The sequence below is a fragment of the Simochromis diagramma genome, unplaced genomic scaffold (assembly GCF_900408965.1).
Source record: "Simochromis diagramma unplaced genomic scaffold, fSimDia1.1 OVJJ01000338.1, whole genome shotgun sequence".
In the NCBI taxonomy this organism is placed as follows: Eukaryota; Metazoa; Chordata; class Actinopteri; order Cichliformes; family Cichlidae; genus Simochromis; species Simochromis diagramma.
In genome coordinates this window covers 471116-489377 of record NW_024387088.1, presented here as the reverse complement: position 1 = coordinate 489377, position 18262 = coordinate 471116, and the positions used below count along the sequence as shown (strand labels likewise).

The 18262-nt window shown below is 38.4% G+C and overlaps 2 protein-coding genes across 3 annotated transcripts in view; both read left to right on the top strand.

Annotated features, from left to right (window-relative positions):
- LOC120742673 (endonuclease domain-containing 1 protein-like) overlaps positions 1-17866 on the top strand; it is a 73995-nt gene extending 56129 nt beyond the window's left edge. Inside the window, exons 1-4 of one of the 2 annotated variants that reach the window (XM_040046101.1) lie at positions 11612-11791; positions 12897-13229; positions 14171-14807; positions 16207-17866. In XM_040046101.1, coding sequence (XP_039902035.1) covers positions 11744-11791; positions 12897-13229; positions 14171-14752 — 963 coding nt within the window. In that variant the 5' untranslated portion in view covers positions 11612-11743 and the 3' untranslated portion in view covers positions 14753-14807; positions 16207-17866. Of the gene's footprint in view, positions 1-11611; positions 11792-12896; positions 13230-14170; positions 14808-16206 lie in introns of those variants that run through there. The other variant, XM_040046102.1, reaches the window with a different exon arrangement.
- On the top strand, positions 1559-8531 carry LOC120742674. The gene is made up of 4 exons (XM_040046104.1): positions 1559-1833; positions 5913-6179; positions 6260-6523; positions 7793-8531. Exons 1-4 carry the CDS (start codon positions 1803-1805, stop codon positions 7897-7899), a joined length of 669 nt encoding a protein of 222 aa, XP_039902038.1. The 5' UTR covers positions 1559-1802; the 3' UTR covers positions 7900-8531.
- Positions 17867-18262: the final 396 nt, after the last annotated feature.

The window sequence follows — 18262 nt, the reverse complement described above, 5'->3', positions numbered from 1 at the left end:
CTTAACCTTTTAACTATTAGTTTAATCGATATTTATGTCTTCAACACACATTTTGACCTGTTACATTAAGCACTGTTTACTGTGTTTAGTGGTCTTCTCTGGATTCCCTTCTAAACCATTTTCCTCTGAGTCCTTGTAAACCGACCTTGAGGAAACACCAGAAACAGAATAAAAGAAATCCTATTGTTTGTTGTGATATCTGTTTATGTTGTCCTAGTAAGGCTACCATGGGGGCGACCACTAGAGGTCGCTAGAATACTGTATGTGTATATGTTTTGAGAAAATTGATGATAGCCACGTACACTGCTGCTACAGTTCAACAAAAGCTGTTCGTGCAGGAGAACCATGCGTCTTATTGCCTCCAATCACGACATTGTTAATTCCTTTTCTCTGAGAGGGAACCAGACTTCTTCACATGTATTCTGTTTTCAGACGACAGAGGCCACAGGGTTAGGAGGACGGACAAATAACCAAAAAATTGTATTGGGGGAGTATGTGCTGCTTTGCACCTGTTCCCCACTACCTCCCCACTTGGTACGTTCTTTTATTTTCTACTTGGTTTGGTTTAGGTTTAGGAAAGAGAGCGATATGGCCCAGAGCAACCCTACACACTGAACAGACAGAGGGATTGGCTGATCTGGCATAGGTTTTGGTAGGATCAGTTAACACCAACAGAGGGCAGCAGTGCACAGCTTTCAGGAATTGTAGGATCGTTACTGGTTGCCTGTTGTCGATACAGATGAAGTCAAACACGTGGATCTTAAAAGAGTCTTTGGTGGATTAATTAAATACATGAGACTCTGCATCACTGCTTCTTTATGTACCTGATAAGTTGACAGCTATCGTTGAGTGTGCTGTGATTTGAAGTTCTTCGCTTCAGCTTCACTTGCTGAAGCATTGTGAATTTTTCTTAACACAGCTGTGATTCATAGCGGTGAGTCAGAATGATACTTTGCGTAGTGATTTCCCAGTGAATCTTCCTCTGAATCATTGCACCCCCCCCCCCCCCCACACACACACACACACAAGAGCACAAGAGCGATGAAGACACCCTAAAATGAGCTGAAACATGCACTTGTTATTGTTAAAACAGATTATTATGACTCAAAATATTATTTGGTTTTCATACGTGCTTATTTTCAGTGATATCAGCTCTAATAGCAGGATATTAACTAGGCATATAAACCTATAATTCTCTCTCCTTTTTGCCATACTTTTCAAGCAACCTATATTTGACAACAACATAAAAATTAAAATTCTGTTTTTGAGGCACGACCACAATATTTTTAGTGGCCCCCGTATGAAAAAATTCTGGAGGCGCGCCTGTCTTTGTGAATTGTTAAATTATTATTATTGAATTAATTTGGTCTTCTGACGAAAACAAAAAGGGGATTCAACTAAAGAAGATTTCATAGGCTTGCTTTAACTTCTAAAAGAGTGTAAAAAAGAGACTTTACACTTTTTTCACTTACTGAAGGGTGTCTCATTTCCTGTCATGCTCAAGTGCACGGCATGAAGCCGCTTCAGAGGGGTAGGTGTGAAATGGTGGGGGTGTAAATTCATGAGAAGGATAAGTGTTTGGAGGGGGAAATCAAACAGCACTGCATTCTGCAGACAGAGACCACAAGGGGTGGAAAATAGAAGCCCCCTGCATGTGCTCACAATGTTGATCTGACATTTGGAATATGAGGGTTTTTTTGCAGAGCCCACCAACACCTAATCATCTGTGCGACCCTAATAACTTCCTGCAAGTCAGAGAGCTGCTGAAAAGTTTCTAAGAAAGAAAAGAGCACCAAAGCACAATGGACATCTCTTCAACGTGTCTGATTATCTGTGAGTAAATTTTACTTTTTTAGCTGTTTTTAATTCAGCTGTAATTGAAAGAATTCCTGAGCTCACAGGACATTTGAAGGTTTTATTAGGTGTATGTTTCTCCAAAGATCTCAAAGAAAATACGATTACTTCTTTGTCCTACAAAGGCTGCTTCCTCACACATTCTGCTTTAAAATTCTCCCATTTTTTCCAGAGTTATTAGGTTTTGATTTATGTTCGGCTCTTCACAAGCTAAAAATGTGATTTGCTGTTTTTTAATTTCACTTTCATTTACTCACTTCCACGTTGCTGTTTTCAGACGTACTCGTGATATATTGCATGGACAGAATGATGTTTTCCATGATAATTTTACTGTGCTGTGAGCTTAAATTGTTAAACAGAAGCGTCGCACTACAAACCCAAGTTGGCAAAGTACACAAATGGTTTTCCTACTGCAACATGTCAACATATCAGCAGTGGAAAAAGTCCAGTTAGTTCCTTTTTTGCAACCTGCAGGGACTCTCTGTGATCTGCCAACAATGGTACCAATGCCAAGATAAAATCACTATTCATTATGTATATCGTGAAAACGACATAATTATATATTTTAACACCCTTGAAATTATATTGTCTCTTGTAAAAGGGACTTCATTCTTCCCACTTTATCCTTAAAGTACTTGCTCAAAGGAGATTTTAAGGTATTTGGTATTCACTTACTAATATCGTAGGGTCTCTATATTATCAAGCATCACAAGGGTGTTGTTGTGAAAATCCTTCTGAGACCAAGAAAAATAAAGTTCTGGACATTTTTTGTGTGTTTGTTTTTTGGAAGATTTTAAATTTTTAGATGATTTGGATTAAATACAAAACCTTTTTCCAAATAGCGGTTTATTCATTTATTTTTTTATTTTTATTTTCTGCCACTAGCTCGACAACAGAATGATGTTATGTGGAGATTTGGTGTTCACGTTCATGTGGATTTCTGGTTATTGTTTTGTTCACAAACAGTAAAATTGTTAGATGAAGGAAACTGGAGAGGAAATGTCTGCTCATCTACACAGGACTTCAACGGTCTCAGCATAGAGAGGCAGCTTTGTTGCACTCTGTTGAAGTACAGTCATCTTCCAGAGATCATGAATTTTTCTTATTATTAGACACATCAATATCAATTGTTACTTTGATGGAGTAATCTTGAAGATTTTGTCTTGACTAAACTGAATTGACTATAATTAGGACTCAAGTGTATCTGGATCCCAGCGCATCAGGCATGCCATGAACACGTTATAGATACACCAAAGATTGTTTTCAGGTTTCAGGTTAAAACAGTTAGATGAAGGAAACACATCAGAACAGTAAACCATGAACATATTATATACGCACTGAAGATTGTTTTCAGTTTTCAGGTTGCCTTGTTAGATGAGCACCTCTCTGGTTTGTGTGCTGTGACATTTTCAAAAACCTGGTTTTCTTTTTCCTGTTTGAGGTCACCAGAGGGCCTCCAAGCTTGGCAGTTGTGGGCAGTTTTGTCCTGTCTTCATGTCTCATGGTAAAAACAGCTGCAAGCCAGTTTCAATAGAGCTGAAATTGAACTGAAAAAGAAAGGAAGGGTACGGTTTAATGCGCTGTTAGGAAATATATTATCAAATGTATAACTCAACAGAGTAAATAGTTTAAGAAATAAAACTAATTATGCACTCTATGTTTGTGTGAGTGTGTGTGTGTATGTGTGAGTGTGTGCATGTGAGGGTTAAAATTGCTCTACATTTCTGAAATCCGTCTACAATGAAGGTAGGGATGTAATATTTTTCAAGACTGTAAGGCCAGTAAGCAAAAACAGACCCACATGCTGAGCTGATAGAGAGTTGTATCAAAGTATTATAATCTTTATTTACACATGAGTTAAGGTACGCACTGAGGGGTCTTGGTAAAAGCACAGGGGTTTCTTTCAGTTCTTGAGGGAAATGTCCATAGAGAGAGAGGAGACGGGTGTTAAAAGGTCCACAACAGATCCACAAAGTCAAAGGTCCACACAAGGTCTGGAGGCCAAATGTTTTCATTCTGTATCTGCCATTTTCAGCTTTAATTAGACTCTGTTTAATGTATTCTAGCCTCTACACGAAATTAAAATGTTGCTGCTTTCCAACACACTGGTGATATACAGGAGGGACAGGATGATGTTTTGTGTAATCATTTGCCTGCATGGAGCTTAAATGGATAAACTGAAGCATCGCCCTACAAGCTCAAGCTGGCAGTAGTAAAACAGTTGCCTAGCGATCGTATATTATATGGACGACAGTATTGGCCCACAGCTGTTAATCTTTGAATTCAGGTGTTTTAAGTTGCATTTACACAGCTGTATAAAACTGAGCACCCTTTCAGTCCGCCATTACAAACACTTACAAAAGACTGAGTCGTTCTAAAGAGGTCACTGAAACATGTGGTATGACTAAAGTCCATTCGTGGAATTTCTTCCCTCCTAGATATTCGATGATCAACTGAAAGTGATATTATTACGAAGTGGAACAACAGCAACTCAGCCATGAAGTGGCAGATCACACAAACAGAGCAGAGTCTCTTAATACGTAAGAGTTTCTAACGCTCTGTTCACTCAGTAACAGAGTCCAAATGCCCTCTGGCATTAACCTCAAACAGTGTGCACTCTTGTAGGTGCACTCCATCTGTGGCCTTTACTTTGGTCCATGTCTTAGTTTGAGAAGTTCCTCTTATTATCACTGTTATTATTATTTTATACACAGATGTCATGGACTTACAAGTAATAGACTGATATGATGCGGTGATATGGTCTTAATCTTTTGTGGATTTCTGATCATTTTTTTGTCCATGAGCATTAAAACAGTTAGATGAAGGAAACACATCAGAACAGTAAACCATGAACATATTATATACGCACTGAAGATTGTTTTCAGTTTTCAGGTTGCCTTGTTAGATGAGCACCTCTCTGGTTTGTGTGCTGTGGCATTTTCAAAAACCTGGTTTTCTTTTTCCTGTTTGAGGTCACCAGAGGGCCTCCAAGCTTGGCAGTTGTGGGCAGTTTTGTCCTGTCTTCACGTCTCATACTAAAAACAGCTGCAAGCCAGTTTCAATAGAGCTGAAATTGAACTGAAAAAGAAAGGAAGGGTACAGTTTAATGCGCTGTTAGGAAATATATTATCAAATGTACAAGTCGGAGTAAAATTGCTTGGAAATCAAACTTTTAGCAATGGCTCTGAAATAACTGAAAATCAGGTTGTGTAGGAATGTTTAGCTTATTTTAGAGTTTAGGAATGTGTTAGATAGGATATAGAATTGTGAGACACTGACACTGTCCTGGATATAAATAAAGGCCTGACTGTGTCATGAACTGTGTAAGTAAGACAAAGAGGAGTTAATGCTGAGTGGAAATTCCTCAGGGCATGCCTGGGTGGGAGTCTCAAAGTTTGTAACTAAATAACTTTGGTTTGGAAGGGAGATGGACTTTTATGACCCTCAGGAAGGCACGTACATAGAGATATACGCGCATAGTGTTTTAACTGTTACGCACACACATCCACACGCACACTCACTCACGTGCACTCACACATACACACAGGTACGCGCACACACAGGCATTCATGTGCTCGTGCACATAGACACAGACACAGAGTTTGCAGCACACCGTGGGGGGTTTTATGATGGGGTCGCTCCTACAAAACTGTGTTTCACAGACAAATGAGTGAAGATTTTGCAGAGGGGCACCGGCCTGGCAAGTCTTCCCTTCTAGAAGAATGCATGCTTAAATGAAGATAAATAAAGACGAGTAAAGATGAGTAAAGATGAATAAAGATGAATAAAGTTTTTGTGAAAATGACTACTGAGTCCGTCTTTGGATGCTTGAGGAATAAAAAGAACTAGGGTAAAACTGATTTCGCAACAGTTGTCATTCACTAGGTGGTTTAATGTTGAAGAACATGTTTTCTCTATCAACCAATGCTTGCCATGGGGTCTCTAGACCTGTGTGTCTGGGGCTTACCACAAGTCTGCAGACTTGCATGTTTTAAAAGGACCAAATCTCAGCCTAATGCTTTTTTCCCCTTCTTTTTATTTCATGTTTCGAACCCCAGCTGCAATGCTGAGCATCCATCCTGACAGATCTCAGTTCTTTTGGTATGACATGATCACGCTGAGCTGTGAAGGGACAGACAACTCTGGAAATTGGACTCTGAAGAGAAACACCTCCTCTAAAACTGCTGAGTCATGTATCTCGGGTTGGGGAGTGTCAAATCAGACGTCATGCACTATTGTGGACACCTATGCATCAGACACTGGAACATACTGGTGTGAGTCTGATCGAGGGGAATGCAGTGAGACTATCAACATCACAGTCACATGTAATGCTCTTTATTATTTGATGTTTTAGACTTTTTATCTGTTATAGAGCTGAGGAGTCATAGCACGGTTTGATTTTCAGATGGAGTCATCCTGGAAAGCCCTGCGCTTCCTGTGACAGAAGATGAAACAGTGAAATTTCTCTGCTATTACAAGTACGATGAAGAGAGCAAGGCGACTTCTAATTTCTCAGCTAACTTCTACAAAGACGGACATTTAATCAGTACTCAGCCTGCAGGAAGCCTCACTTTCTCAGCTGTGTCCTTATCTGATGAAGGTTTCTACAAGTGTGAACACCCAACAAAAGGACAGTCAGCACAGAGTTGGATGGCTGTCAAAGGCAAAGGTGGGTTCAGGCAACAAGACATCTGTTTTGAGGAGAAATGTGGTAGATGTGATACATAAAATACACCCAGTCTGTCCTTTGACATACTCATTGTGCTCCAAAAGCAATGCATTGACTAATTTCACCTATTTAAACTAGTCACTGAGGATTGATTGACATATATTCAAAAGATTTTGTTATTTTCCAACTGGTGAAGCATAAAATCCTTATTGAGGCAGTCCTGTTTTCCTCCCCTCACCCCAAATGGTCGCAACAGACAGCAGATGGCCGCCCCTCCCTGAGCATGGTTCTGCTGGATGTTTCTTCCTGTTAAAAGAAAGTTTTTCTCTCCCTCTGTTGCCAAAGTGCTTGCTCATAGGGGGTCATATGATTGTTGGGGTTTTCGCTGTTTTCTTTGTATTATTGTAGGGTCTTTGCCTTACAATATAAAATGCCTTTAGGTAGCTGTTGTTGTGCACTGTATTGAATGCTGAATTGAAACTATTTAAAATGCAGTCACATATTTTCAGTGTGTCCACATGCACATTGCATGGTCAAAAAAATATAAACAGTATAAAAAGTGGATGTAGCCATTCTTGCACCACTCATTACTTAGTGAAGTACTCTTATGAAACCTCAAGTTGAGTGCTTTACCACTTTGAAATGGACATGATAAGGGAAGAGGTGTCCAATGCACATTCATTGTTCAAGAACTTATGACTGGTAATTAATTCATGAGTGAGCATTACTTGGATAATCCTTCATTCTGATTTCAATAAAGGCCATAATTTACTAAATGAACTTCATATTTTATTCATTATGACTAGAAATTCGTGGCTGAGCCAAGCAAGTCAACAGTAAAAGGTTTAAAGAGGTCACAGAGTGAGGGAACTTCCCCTAGACTTCTATAGCACTGGAAGTCTCTTTCCAGTCACAGGAGTCTCCACCTGCTGGCCATTAAAAGAATGAAGGTTTAACATACTTGCATATTAGACCTTGAGGCTGTATCCATCTTTTATACTGCCTGTGCAGTACTGCTCTGATTCACACATCTCATCCGCACATACTTAATTAGAAGGTAAATATGAGAAATACATATATACAGTACAAGAGCTTTTAAGCTCCTGTGCCCTGTATTTCTGCTTTGGCTTTCCCTGTCGGTTACCTAATTGATTCTACTGTGTATTGTTTGATTTCCTTCCTTTATTGTTGCCTTTCAGCCATTTATTCTGCCTGTATTTTTGGTACTTTCTATGCCAACTCTGTTATTTTGTTCTGTCTTCCTTACAGTCAGAGCTCAGCCATCAGTATCTGTGCCTGGACTGATTGGTGCTATTCTGGTGAAACTCTTCTACACTGTGATTATTACACTGGGTGCAAATGTACTCATACGCTGAGCTAATGGTAGAAAACCTGAGAAAATGAGTGTGATGTGACCTCTTTGATATCATTGCCCTCATATATTGAAATATATCTTTATATTTGTACAGCCATGATGTTTCGCTTTTTATTTGAAAATGCTGGAAATTAATCGCAAAGAAAAAACAAAGAATTTAGGAACATCTGAGATAAGATGCAGTAAAAATGTTTAATGATGCGTTCACCAACAGCTATGGAGTCTGTGTATGTAATGGTGTTAAACATGTACTCATAAGACAAGTATTTAACCATCCAGCCATCAGTTTTTGCAGCTGAGCTAGAGCTGGAGGCTATCCCAGCTGTCATAGGGCGAGAGGAGCTATGGACAAATTGCCAGAACTGGTGAGAGACAGATCTGAGAATAACCATGTAACCTAGCATATCTTTGAATTGTGGGTGGAAGCTGGAAAACCCACTGGGAGAAGATGCAAACTCCACTTAGAACACCAGGCAACTGATGGATTCACACCCAGGACCGTCTTCCTGTGAGGCCGTGGTGCTAATCATCGTATCATCATGCAGCCCATGCTAAACTATATGACAGTAACTACCCTCTATAGTGTTTTGTAAACCATATAATGTGTTATTGTGGTTCTAATAAATGACAACTGGAGCATCAAATAGTGCATTTTGTGTTTTCTGTAGGAAAATACACTTTAGGTTTTAAAAAGACATCATTTTAAATCTGGGTGAAGTATTTTTTATAAGAAATCAAAAAGGATCAAACTCATATTGAGGATAAATGTGTGAAAGACTATTAAGTGATATAGATGCTGTCTTGATTTGCAGCCCAATGTCTGTTCAAAACTAACTTTTCAGGAATAATTAAAAATAACGTTCAGTGTACGATGAAGCCCTCTGCCTGTAACTCAGGGTATCAGCATGTTTACATTGTTGACAGGTGACAAAAAGAAATGTTTCTCAGTGCTCACTCTGCCTCATTTTTTAGGTAATCACCATTCAAACTTGGGTGATGATAATAATAATAATAATAATAATAATAATAATAATAGTAATAATAATAATAATAATAATAATAATTGTTATGGCCCTGGGCCTCGGAGGGAGTGAGACCGCTTTTCTCTTCAAGCAAATCCGATAGTGCCAGGACTCAATAACGATTGGCTAGCTGGAGATCTGTGCCAGCCCTCCTGTATGCAGATTGCAGTGTGTCAACCCTCATAGACAGCGGTGCACATAAGTGGTCCGCAGGTGCGCATTCGCTGTCAAAATAAAAAACGCGCACAAGATAAGAAGTTGCAACGCGCATTTGCGTACATAAGATTTTCTGGAGGAGGACAGACGTTTGTTTAGAACTCTTAAAGATGTCGAAGAAGCTCCTTTAAGCAATTACTTTGGTGTTCCTCCACCTCCAAAGAAATGTCAGAAGAAGCCCAAACCGCAAAAGAAGCGCTTATTCTCGGATATGTGGTTGCAGGAGGTGAGCTGGCTTCAAACAAATGATGAACGCACAGAGATGTGGTGCAGAATATGCCGTGAAAATCCCACTCTATCGAACAAAAACAGTGCCTTTTATATGTACGCAAACACACATTGCAACTTCTTATCTGGTGTGCGTCTTTTATTTTGACAGCGCATGCGCACCTGCGGACCACTTATGTGCACCCCTGCTAATAGACACTTGACTGCCTGGGATCCGGTGGTGCTCCAGGAAGCAATGAGTGGTTGATTGTATCCACCTGTGGCTCTGTGTCTGCTGCTTAGGACTGAACATGCTTCCTTCTTGCCTCCCTCTTTGAACTTTGCTCGCTCAACTCTGTTCATAGCATTGAATTTTGTTTGTTAACCTCGGTGCCTGGTTGAACTTAACTTGATTAGAGTTTTGTGATGCTAGCTTGCCTCAGTTAACTCTTAGCTTTTACTATTGTCTGAGTTAATGCCTTCATGTAAAGTGGTCTGTTGAAAAAGCCCTGTCAGTTTTCTGTTTTACTCAGTTTCTTGTGTGAGGGCTCGTGTATGTTACGCCTCCCTAGTAGAGGGGATCGTAACAACAACAACAACAATGATAATAATAAAAATCCCAAGATGTAAACCTACCCATGTCACACATTCAACTATGTGTTGCATAAAAGCTTTCACTGTAGTGAGATGCATTCAAATTTTAATTTGAGTCAGTCAGATTTGATCTTCAAGGTTACAAACATTTATTTCTAATCATTAAACTGCTCAAATTCCAAGTAAGATTATTGCTCATGTAACCTTTGTATCCTTAGTTGTTGTAAGTCATGGCAAGTCAAGTTTTCTCACATAAAGTTATTGTGTAACTGCTCTTTTTGTATGCCTTTGTACAGTTATAGTTACTGTATCTTGTATTTGTTGTATTATGTTGTGTTGTATTTGAGTTTAGGCTATTTATTTATTTATTTCACCAAAACACACAACGCAAAATAAAACTGAAGACAGACTTGACTGATCATTGTCGAAGAGAAGGCTTCATGTTTTCCATTAATTTGTCCTTCCTCTTTATGTTACAATCAACAGTTTGAGATATACGTTTAGTTTCATTTGGGTTAATTTCTTGTGAAGAATGACACAGTAATTTAGGTTTCATGTAACTTTATCTTAGTGTTAGGGAGTTTTTATTGTTTTATTTGCTTATGCTTCAAATGTTATGTTATACATATTTCACCAGACACAGTTTTCTGTAGAAACAGGAAGCTGACCCTGTGACACTGACATTTACCGCAAGAGACCAGTACAGAAATACATATCCGCAGAAGTTGACTTGCATTATATTATTCTTAGAAATTGACTTGCAACACACATACTTTGTGACACACACACATACAGCTTACACACAGACAGCATCAGGACCTGCGTAACAGGAAATGTGATTATATTTGCATATTGACGATGTAACCTATAAAAATAAACAAATACTGCAGTGCGGTGTGATTTGCTCTGAGCTTTTCACCCATGCAGCACGTTAACCTACACAAGTGTCTCAGTCTTAGCCTCAGCATCTTCCTCTTTGAATAGTTTCGTCAGAAAAAATAGTTTTTGTCCCTGTTGTTTTGTTGTTTCATGTTTTTTTTGTGATAACAAAGTCCATCTGAAGACTGTTCTCGAAAAGACGAGCACCAAATGATGTTAGACCTGCTGAAGTGAGAAAGTTGTCTTTTTTTTCCTTTTCTTTGAGGATCGAAAGTTTTACTTCAGAAAACAGTGAATATGTTTATTAATAAACGCTATTATAGTTGAAGTTAACAACAGATCCTTTGCTTTACTTGCTAATGTACTAACAGCATTAACAACCTAAAAAACACACAAAATGAAAAAAACAAACAAACACAAAAAACATGTAAGTCGAGCACTTGCAGACTCAGCAGCACTTTCAGATTAGCATCTATATGAATGTAATACCTTTCATAAGCTGTGTTATATTATATTATAAATATACTCATTTATTATTTAATGTTTTTTTAAATATAAAATGATGGTAAATGTAAATGGCCTGTATTTATATAGCACTTTACTAGTCCCTAAGGACCCCAAAGCGCTTTACATATCCAGTCATCCACCCATTCACACACACATTCACACACTGATGATGTGTTATTTATTGCAGTAACATTGCTTTTTCATGAAATACACTTTGCTTCTTAGAAAGAACTCAAATAAAAGGTGAAGTCACTTTAATGTGGAAAATGATGCATGTAAAACATGTTTGGTTGGGTTCTGAGAAAACTTACGAAGCGTTTCCGCACTGAAGAACACCAAAACTACACTTCCTCTTTATCTCAGTTTATATGTGAGGAAGGCAGTCCAGGTCCTCACTAGCTGTCTTGTTTCCTCTGCTGTATGAACCTGTTACAAGGTCATTTTGCTGGTTTTCACAGATCATCGGAGGTAAGAACTTCTTCACTTATCCCTACTTTATTCATCTTTTAATTTGTAATTTGTGTGATTGAAAAGGATTCTAACTGAATATAGTCAAGCTTCAGTCTCTGTTCGGTTTTCTTGTTCTGGTGTTTCAAGTTTCAAAGTTCTGGATTCCTGATTCAGCTTTCCTGTTTTACTTTGAAGGTTAGCTTTCTTTCTTCTCTGTGAATGTCTTCACCTGTGTTTTGTAAAATGTATTCATCACCTCTGAGAACAGGTGGCAGATGTATGTTTCAGTATGTTACCTACAGTCCTGCTCCTATCTCTTGTCAGCAAAAAACAAACAAAAACAAACATAAGATGAAACAGGAAATTCTGTCTAAGAGTGTGCTGTTTGTGCAGTGGTGATATTTAAATGAGAAAAGCTGAGAATGACTGTTTTGAAGCAACTCAGAATATCTAAAAGCCTTATTGAATTATGTTTTAGTTATTGTCTGGCTCACTTTGTGTTTTCCTGTAGATGATGAAAAACTGCTTTAGTTTCTGTCAGTTTAATCCAACTGACTTCTGACTGTGCTTCCTTTGTTAACGGAAAGTGTGAAGAGTGGGTGGGGTTCAGTGTTCACAGAATGCATAGTTTATTTCAAATATTATATATTAACCTATTTTTGTTACTTTTAAGAATGTGGTCATGATAAAAAATAATATCCTATACTGGTTTATGTTTTACAACCTTTTCACAGTAAAGAGAGGAGCTGGTTGACCTTGGATTAACTCTAAAAGCTTTTATTAATATCTTAAAAACAAAAGCTATCAGATTCTCTCTCTGTGATGAAATGAATTCACCTCAATGACACTGGAATCCTAGAATAGACACTTGGACATAAACTTAGCTCATAATTTGAAACCTTCATCCTAAGAACCCACAGTCACACAGGTGACACTGCTCCTTTACACATTGAGGGAAGTTTCTATTAAAGTTTGAACATTGACTCTCCTACAGTTTTCTTGACTGTAAAAATAGGTCCGGGCTCTTATGGGTTATTATGCATGTATATGTATATATCAGGGAATGAGGAAGTTTGTTTAATGTAATATCTGTCTTTGTTTTTTCTCTAACCCGATGACACAGGGCTCACCGATGATATCATTGATGATGCAGCACCTCCTGCCTCTCGCTACTCTGCTCCTTCTGTCCATCGTTCCCACTGAAACCAAAGTGGTGGCATCAGTGGCACAATGTAATGAGTTTTTTCTTGCGCAAACTCCACCAAACATCCCAGGAATTTTGGAGGGAGGGAACATCAAGGACCAGAACAGATACAAAGTGATCTGCCAGACTTTGAGAAATATCAGGAGGTTTGTGACGCTGTACGACACCAAGAACAGGATTCCAGTTTTTTCTGCTGCAGAGTACAGAGGTGGAGGCGAGGGAAAAAGAAGTTTTTGGAAGATTGAACCACAGGTATCATTATAAGTAACAGTCATCAATTTTAATACATCTTTTTAAGCTTTAATAAAATATGTTCATAATGCAGTGCTACATGATGATAATACTTTCCACATTTATTACTGTGAATCTTAGTATACCACTAAAATTAAACTACCCACAGTGCTGTGCTACTGCTGTTGGGACTAAAGCATTGCAGTGAACTACAAAACTTTTATGGTAACACTTTATAATAATGTCATGCTATTAAGCATAAGTGAGGCATTAGTACGTCAAACATTTCCTCTTAATTAAAAAGCTCACGTTCATGGTGACATTTAGAGAGGCTGAAAAAGTGATTAACAAAGTATTTAAATGTAGATTTATATACATAGCAATTAAGATATGAGCTCATTGTTTGTGAGTGTTCTAATAAAGATTGTATTAATACTTGTTTCATACTGTAATTCATGGTTAATTCAATCAGTTATTAATTGTTAGTTTAGTACTTTGTTTGACTGAGTGAGGAGTATTTTTGTCACATAAAGCATTTATATAAGAAAATGAAAGTATTTCAAGTCTGCATTTATAAATTACATACTACTGAGGACTAATCCTCAGTAGTATGTAATAATACCTCAGCAATGCTTAATAGTCTGAGATTATTATAAAGTATTACTGATTTAACTCATTACTTAACATTCAGTGATCCCACTTATATGTTGATGACGCTATACAGATTTTCCATTTTTTTCTGATATAGGACACGTCTGTATGTTTCCTATGCAACGGCAGTCTTGTCAATTAAAGTTTGCCTTTTTAAATGGTAGCATTAAAATATGTAAAGCTCACAACTTAAGAGGGCTGTTATTATGTTTAAATTATACAACTTTGATCAACCAATTAGTAAATGTACATTTAGTCCACTTTGCAGCAGCCATGCATGGATCACTAATATATCACTTTCACTTTTATAGCTTGAAAACCCAACTAGTGATGCCAATATGACACCAGCAGAGAACATCATCTACACCCACCAGGCTGGGGACATTGATTACAGCAACCTTGGACAGTTTGAGAAAGGGCATTTATTTCCAAGCTCTTATAGATCTGAAGAAGGTGACAAAAGATCTACCTTTACCCTGACTAACGCTGTTCCACAAAGAAAACTATTTAACAATGGTAGGTGGAACAGCATGGAGAGATGTGTTAAATGCATTCTGGATAAATACTGCATTAACAACAAAAAACAAAGAGAAGGCTTTGTAGTGATCGGAGCACAGCCCAGTAGCAGATTCTTCCTCAACAACAGGATAAATATTCCTTCAGTGCTGTGGTCGGCATTCTGCTGTTACAGTCAAAGTCAGAACAGCTGGCTGGCGAGTGCACACTGGGGTGAGAACAAAGATCTTGGCCCAAAATATCTGGAGACCAAGACCTTGGGAGAACTCCACACAGAGCTGGGAATTGAAGCATTTCCTGGAACAAAATGTCCTAACGACGAAAGTGTCACTCAGCTTTACTCTGAACCTGCGTGTAAATCCCATTGCCGACAATAATGGAACAGAAAGAAGAGTACATCTACTCCTCCTACAACCACTGCTGTGCCTTCAGATTAGAGATGGCACGATACCACTTTTTTATGTCCGATACCGATACCGATATCATAAATTTGGATATCTGCCGATACCGATATGAATCCGATATAGTGTTTTTTAATCAACAAAACTGTTTTTTAAATATCTTGCTGCATTTTGTATAAGTTCATACTCAAGTTTAAAACAACAACTACACTAAAGCTATTCTGTTATACCTGTATGCAAAAAAATATTTCATAGTTCAGCAATACTGATCAATCTAATAAACTTAAACCTACACCATCCTCCCTATTCTGGCATTTTAAAGAGTACTTAGCATAAATATTAAGCAACCTAACTAATAGGGTTCCAACTCCCAGCAACAACAAAAATAAATAAATAAAAAATAGGGAACCACCCCTCACGCTCCACCTCATGATGCTTAATCGACGTAATCAACCTTAATTTGATGCAGTGTGAAAAAAAATGCACAGAAATCAATTATTTTTCAAGAAATATTAAATAGATTCAACATCTTTCTTCAACAAAATTGCAGACTGCACAGATGGTACCTTCCCAAAGGAAAAAGTACTATAGCTTACTAGGGTATATATATTAGACTTAATAGTTACTATATACAGTAATGGACTTCTATTCATTTTACATCAAATTAAAACTTTGGGTGTCAGATAATTATTTATTAAAAGCTAGACATTTTAAATGAGAATAAGAAAGAAAAGTATGTCTTTGTGTCCCCTTTTCCCTGTTAATGCCCTATCGGCCCCCCTGGCTAAACTTTGCTAGATCCGCCCCTGCACAGTTACCAGCGTCAGCTACGTAGAAAAAGATCCTCGAGTAGAAAGTAATATTAAATAAATTCTAACAACAGCTTATCAAGCTTAAAAGTGCTGCTGTTGTTCAGCCGCTGGTTTCCTCTTTCTGGTGCAAAGTGGGCCAAAAACAAACAACAGAGACAGACTCGCGACAGAAAAGCCGATCAGCTGATCGTTAAGCAGTTTCATGATTGAAGTAGCAGCAAGAGAGAAAGAGGCAGTCGCTCCATATATCGTTTGTTAAGCTTAACGCAGGAATGCTTTACAAACATTGAGAGATGGACTTACACACTTGCTTTACTTCTCTCGGGGATAACTTTGTCGGAGATGAAATGCCAGGTTGCTAGCGAAGCTCCAAATGCTATCCAGACCACCGACAGGTCCCGCATGTCACAGCCGCTCTATCACATGATGCATACTGCTCCGACGTGCTAACGTTCTGAGGTGAGTTACGGCGTGTTGCAAGTTTTGTGAGGTGCTTTCGTGATATTTAATGGATCGGATTACATTTTTTTATTTTTCTCCGATATCCGATCCAGTAATTTAGGTCAGTATCGGACCGATACCGATACGTAATATCGGATCGGTCCATCTCTACTTCAGATTCAACACTTTTGTCTTCTTTTTCTACATCCAACCCACCAATCCCTCTCAGCACCACATCTTTCTCGTCACCTGGAACATCTGTCCCACTTTTCCCCACAGTTCCAAATTACAGTACCACATCTGGCAAGCCAACAACTTGCCCTCTGGGTACTACAGCCAGTGTCTACTGCTGCAACTGCCCAGATTTCTAGCACATTTGTCAAAACGTTTAGAGTAGATGAGAGTGATGAGATTCCTCATAAGGGTAGTGTCTTGGAGAACATCAGAAGCATTATTGTGAAATGGAAGGGCATCATCAGTTTTTCTCAGATTTATTGATCATCGTTCATTCTGATGTTTTCTTACTAGAGTCTCTCTAAGCATTGTTCTCTAACAGACAGGTACCATAGACCACATCACAATGCAAATATTGTTGGTGCTTGATGAAGGAAGCTTGCAATCCAAACTTTTGGCTGAATAAACAATATCAACATTACAATTTTCCTAAAATGAGTAGAAATGTTAAAAAGAAAACAAGTTGGATTATATCTTTGTAGCAAAGATATATATAAAGCATTTATTATGCATAAAGGGAAACTAAGCATGGTTTTAACATAAGCAGTTATATTACATTTTAATCATAAATGTCTGATTTAAACCACATATTTATGTACCATTCATGCCTGAGATGATAAAGAAGTACAAGCTACAGATGTGATTTAATGAAATAATAATGTTTTTGGTTAGGGGTTCTTATAAAGTTGTGGTTCCTGCTTTGTAATCTCCATGTTTATTCTTTCTTGTGTTTATAATGATCATATTTTCCTAGTTTCTATAGTTTTGCTTTTGGTACTTTGCCTGTCTCATGTGCCTTGATTTTATGCCTTTATTTGCCCTCCTGGGTGCCTGATTGATTCTTGTGTTTTGTCAGATTTCCTTTCTTTGTTTTTGTCTTGTTGACATTTATTCTTCCTGCATTTTGGATATTTTATCTGCCAGCGCTGTTATTTTACTTTTACTTACAGTCAGAGTTCAGTCATCATTGTGATTATTACACTGTACGTGAGTACAGTGTAATACAGTGTACTCATACTCGAAGTAAATGATGTGACCAACAGTAACTGCTTTGACATCATCTCCCTCAAATATTGAAATACAATTTTAAATTGTATTTGAAAATGTCAGAAATGTATCAAATAGCAAAAGCAAGGACGATTCAAGACAATATTTACACACACTGATGTGCTGGTATACAGAAAAATGTTTAATGATGTGTTCACCAACAGCTATAGAGATAAGAGAAGTATTTGTTGAAGTACTGAGTTGTAGTACCATCGGAGCTTATCCCAGCTGTCAAAGGGTGAGAGGAGTTATGGACAAATTGCTAGAACTGTTGAGAGACAGATCTGAGAATAACCATGTAACCCAGCACATCATTGAACTGTGGGTGGAAGCTGGAGTGCCTGGAGAGAACCCACACCAGCACTGGGAGAAGATACAAACTCCACACCGAAGACCAGGAAACTGATGGATTCACATCCAGGACCGTCTTCCTGTGAGGCCGTGGTGCTAATCACCGTATCATCATGCAGCCCATGTTAAACAATATGACAGTAACTACCCTCTATAGTGTTTTGTAAAACATTTAATATGTTATGGGGGTTCTAATAAATTACAACTGGAGAATCAAAGAGTGCATTTTGTGTTTTTTGCAGCTGAGGGGTTTTCAATTTTGTCATCAGGATGGTACCCTGGCTACTCTCGGAGCCGCCTGTGTCGCACCTGAGCCCCATCTGCTGCCAATTACAGGAGGCCTATTTAAGCCAGGTCTGCCTACTACTCATCGCCAGTTCGTTCAGTCACTTACTGTGGTAACTAGGCTTCGTCTACATTCCGCTCTTCCCTCGTCCTGTCTTCATGTTCAACTCTGCTCCCTTGTGCACAGCTGTCCATACAATCCCGCCCTGGACTCATCGCCTGTTGTTCAGAGGAAGTGTTCACCTCCTTGTTTCACCTCCGTCAGCTCTCATTAAGGGAATCATCATCCAGTTGCTTCACCTGCCTGTCCTCCTGC

Coding starts and splice junctions, on each gene's coding strand:
- LOC120742674 (XM_040046104.1), top strand. CDS start 1,803: ATGGACATCTCTTCAACGTGTCTGATTATCT. Junction 1,834..5,912: donor TTCAACGTGTCTGATTATCT/GTGAGTAAATTT, acceptor TTCGAACCCCAG/CTGCAATGCTGAGCATCCAT. Junction 6,524..7,792: donor GATGGCTGTCAAAGGCAAAG/GTGGGTTCAGGC, acceptor TCTTCCTTACAG/TCAGAGCTCAGCCATCAGTA.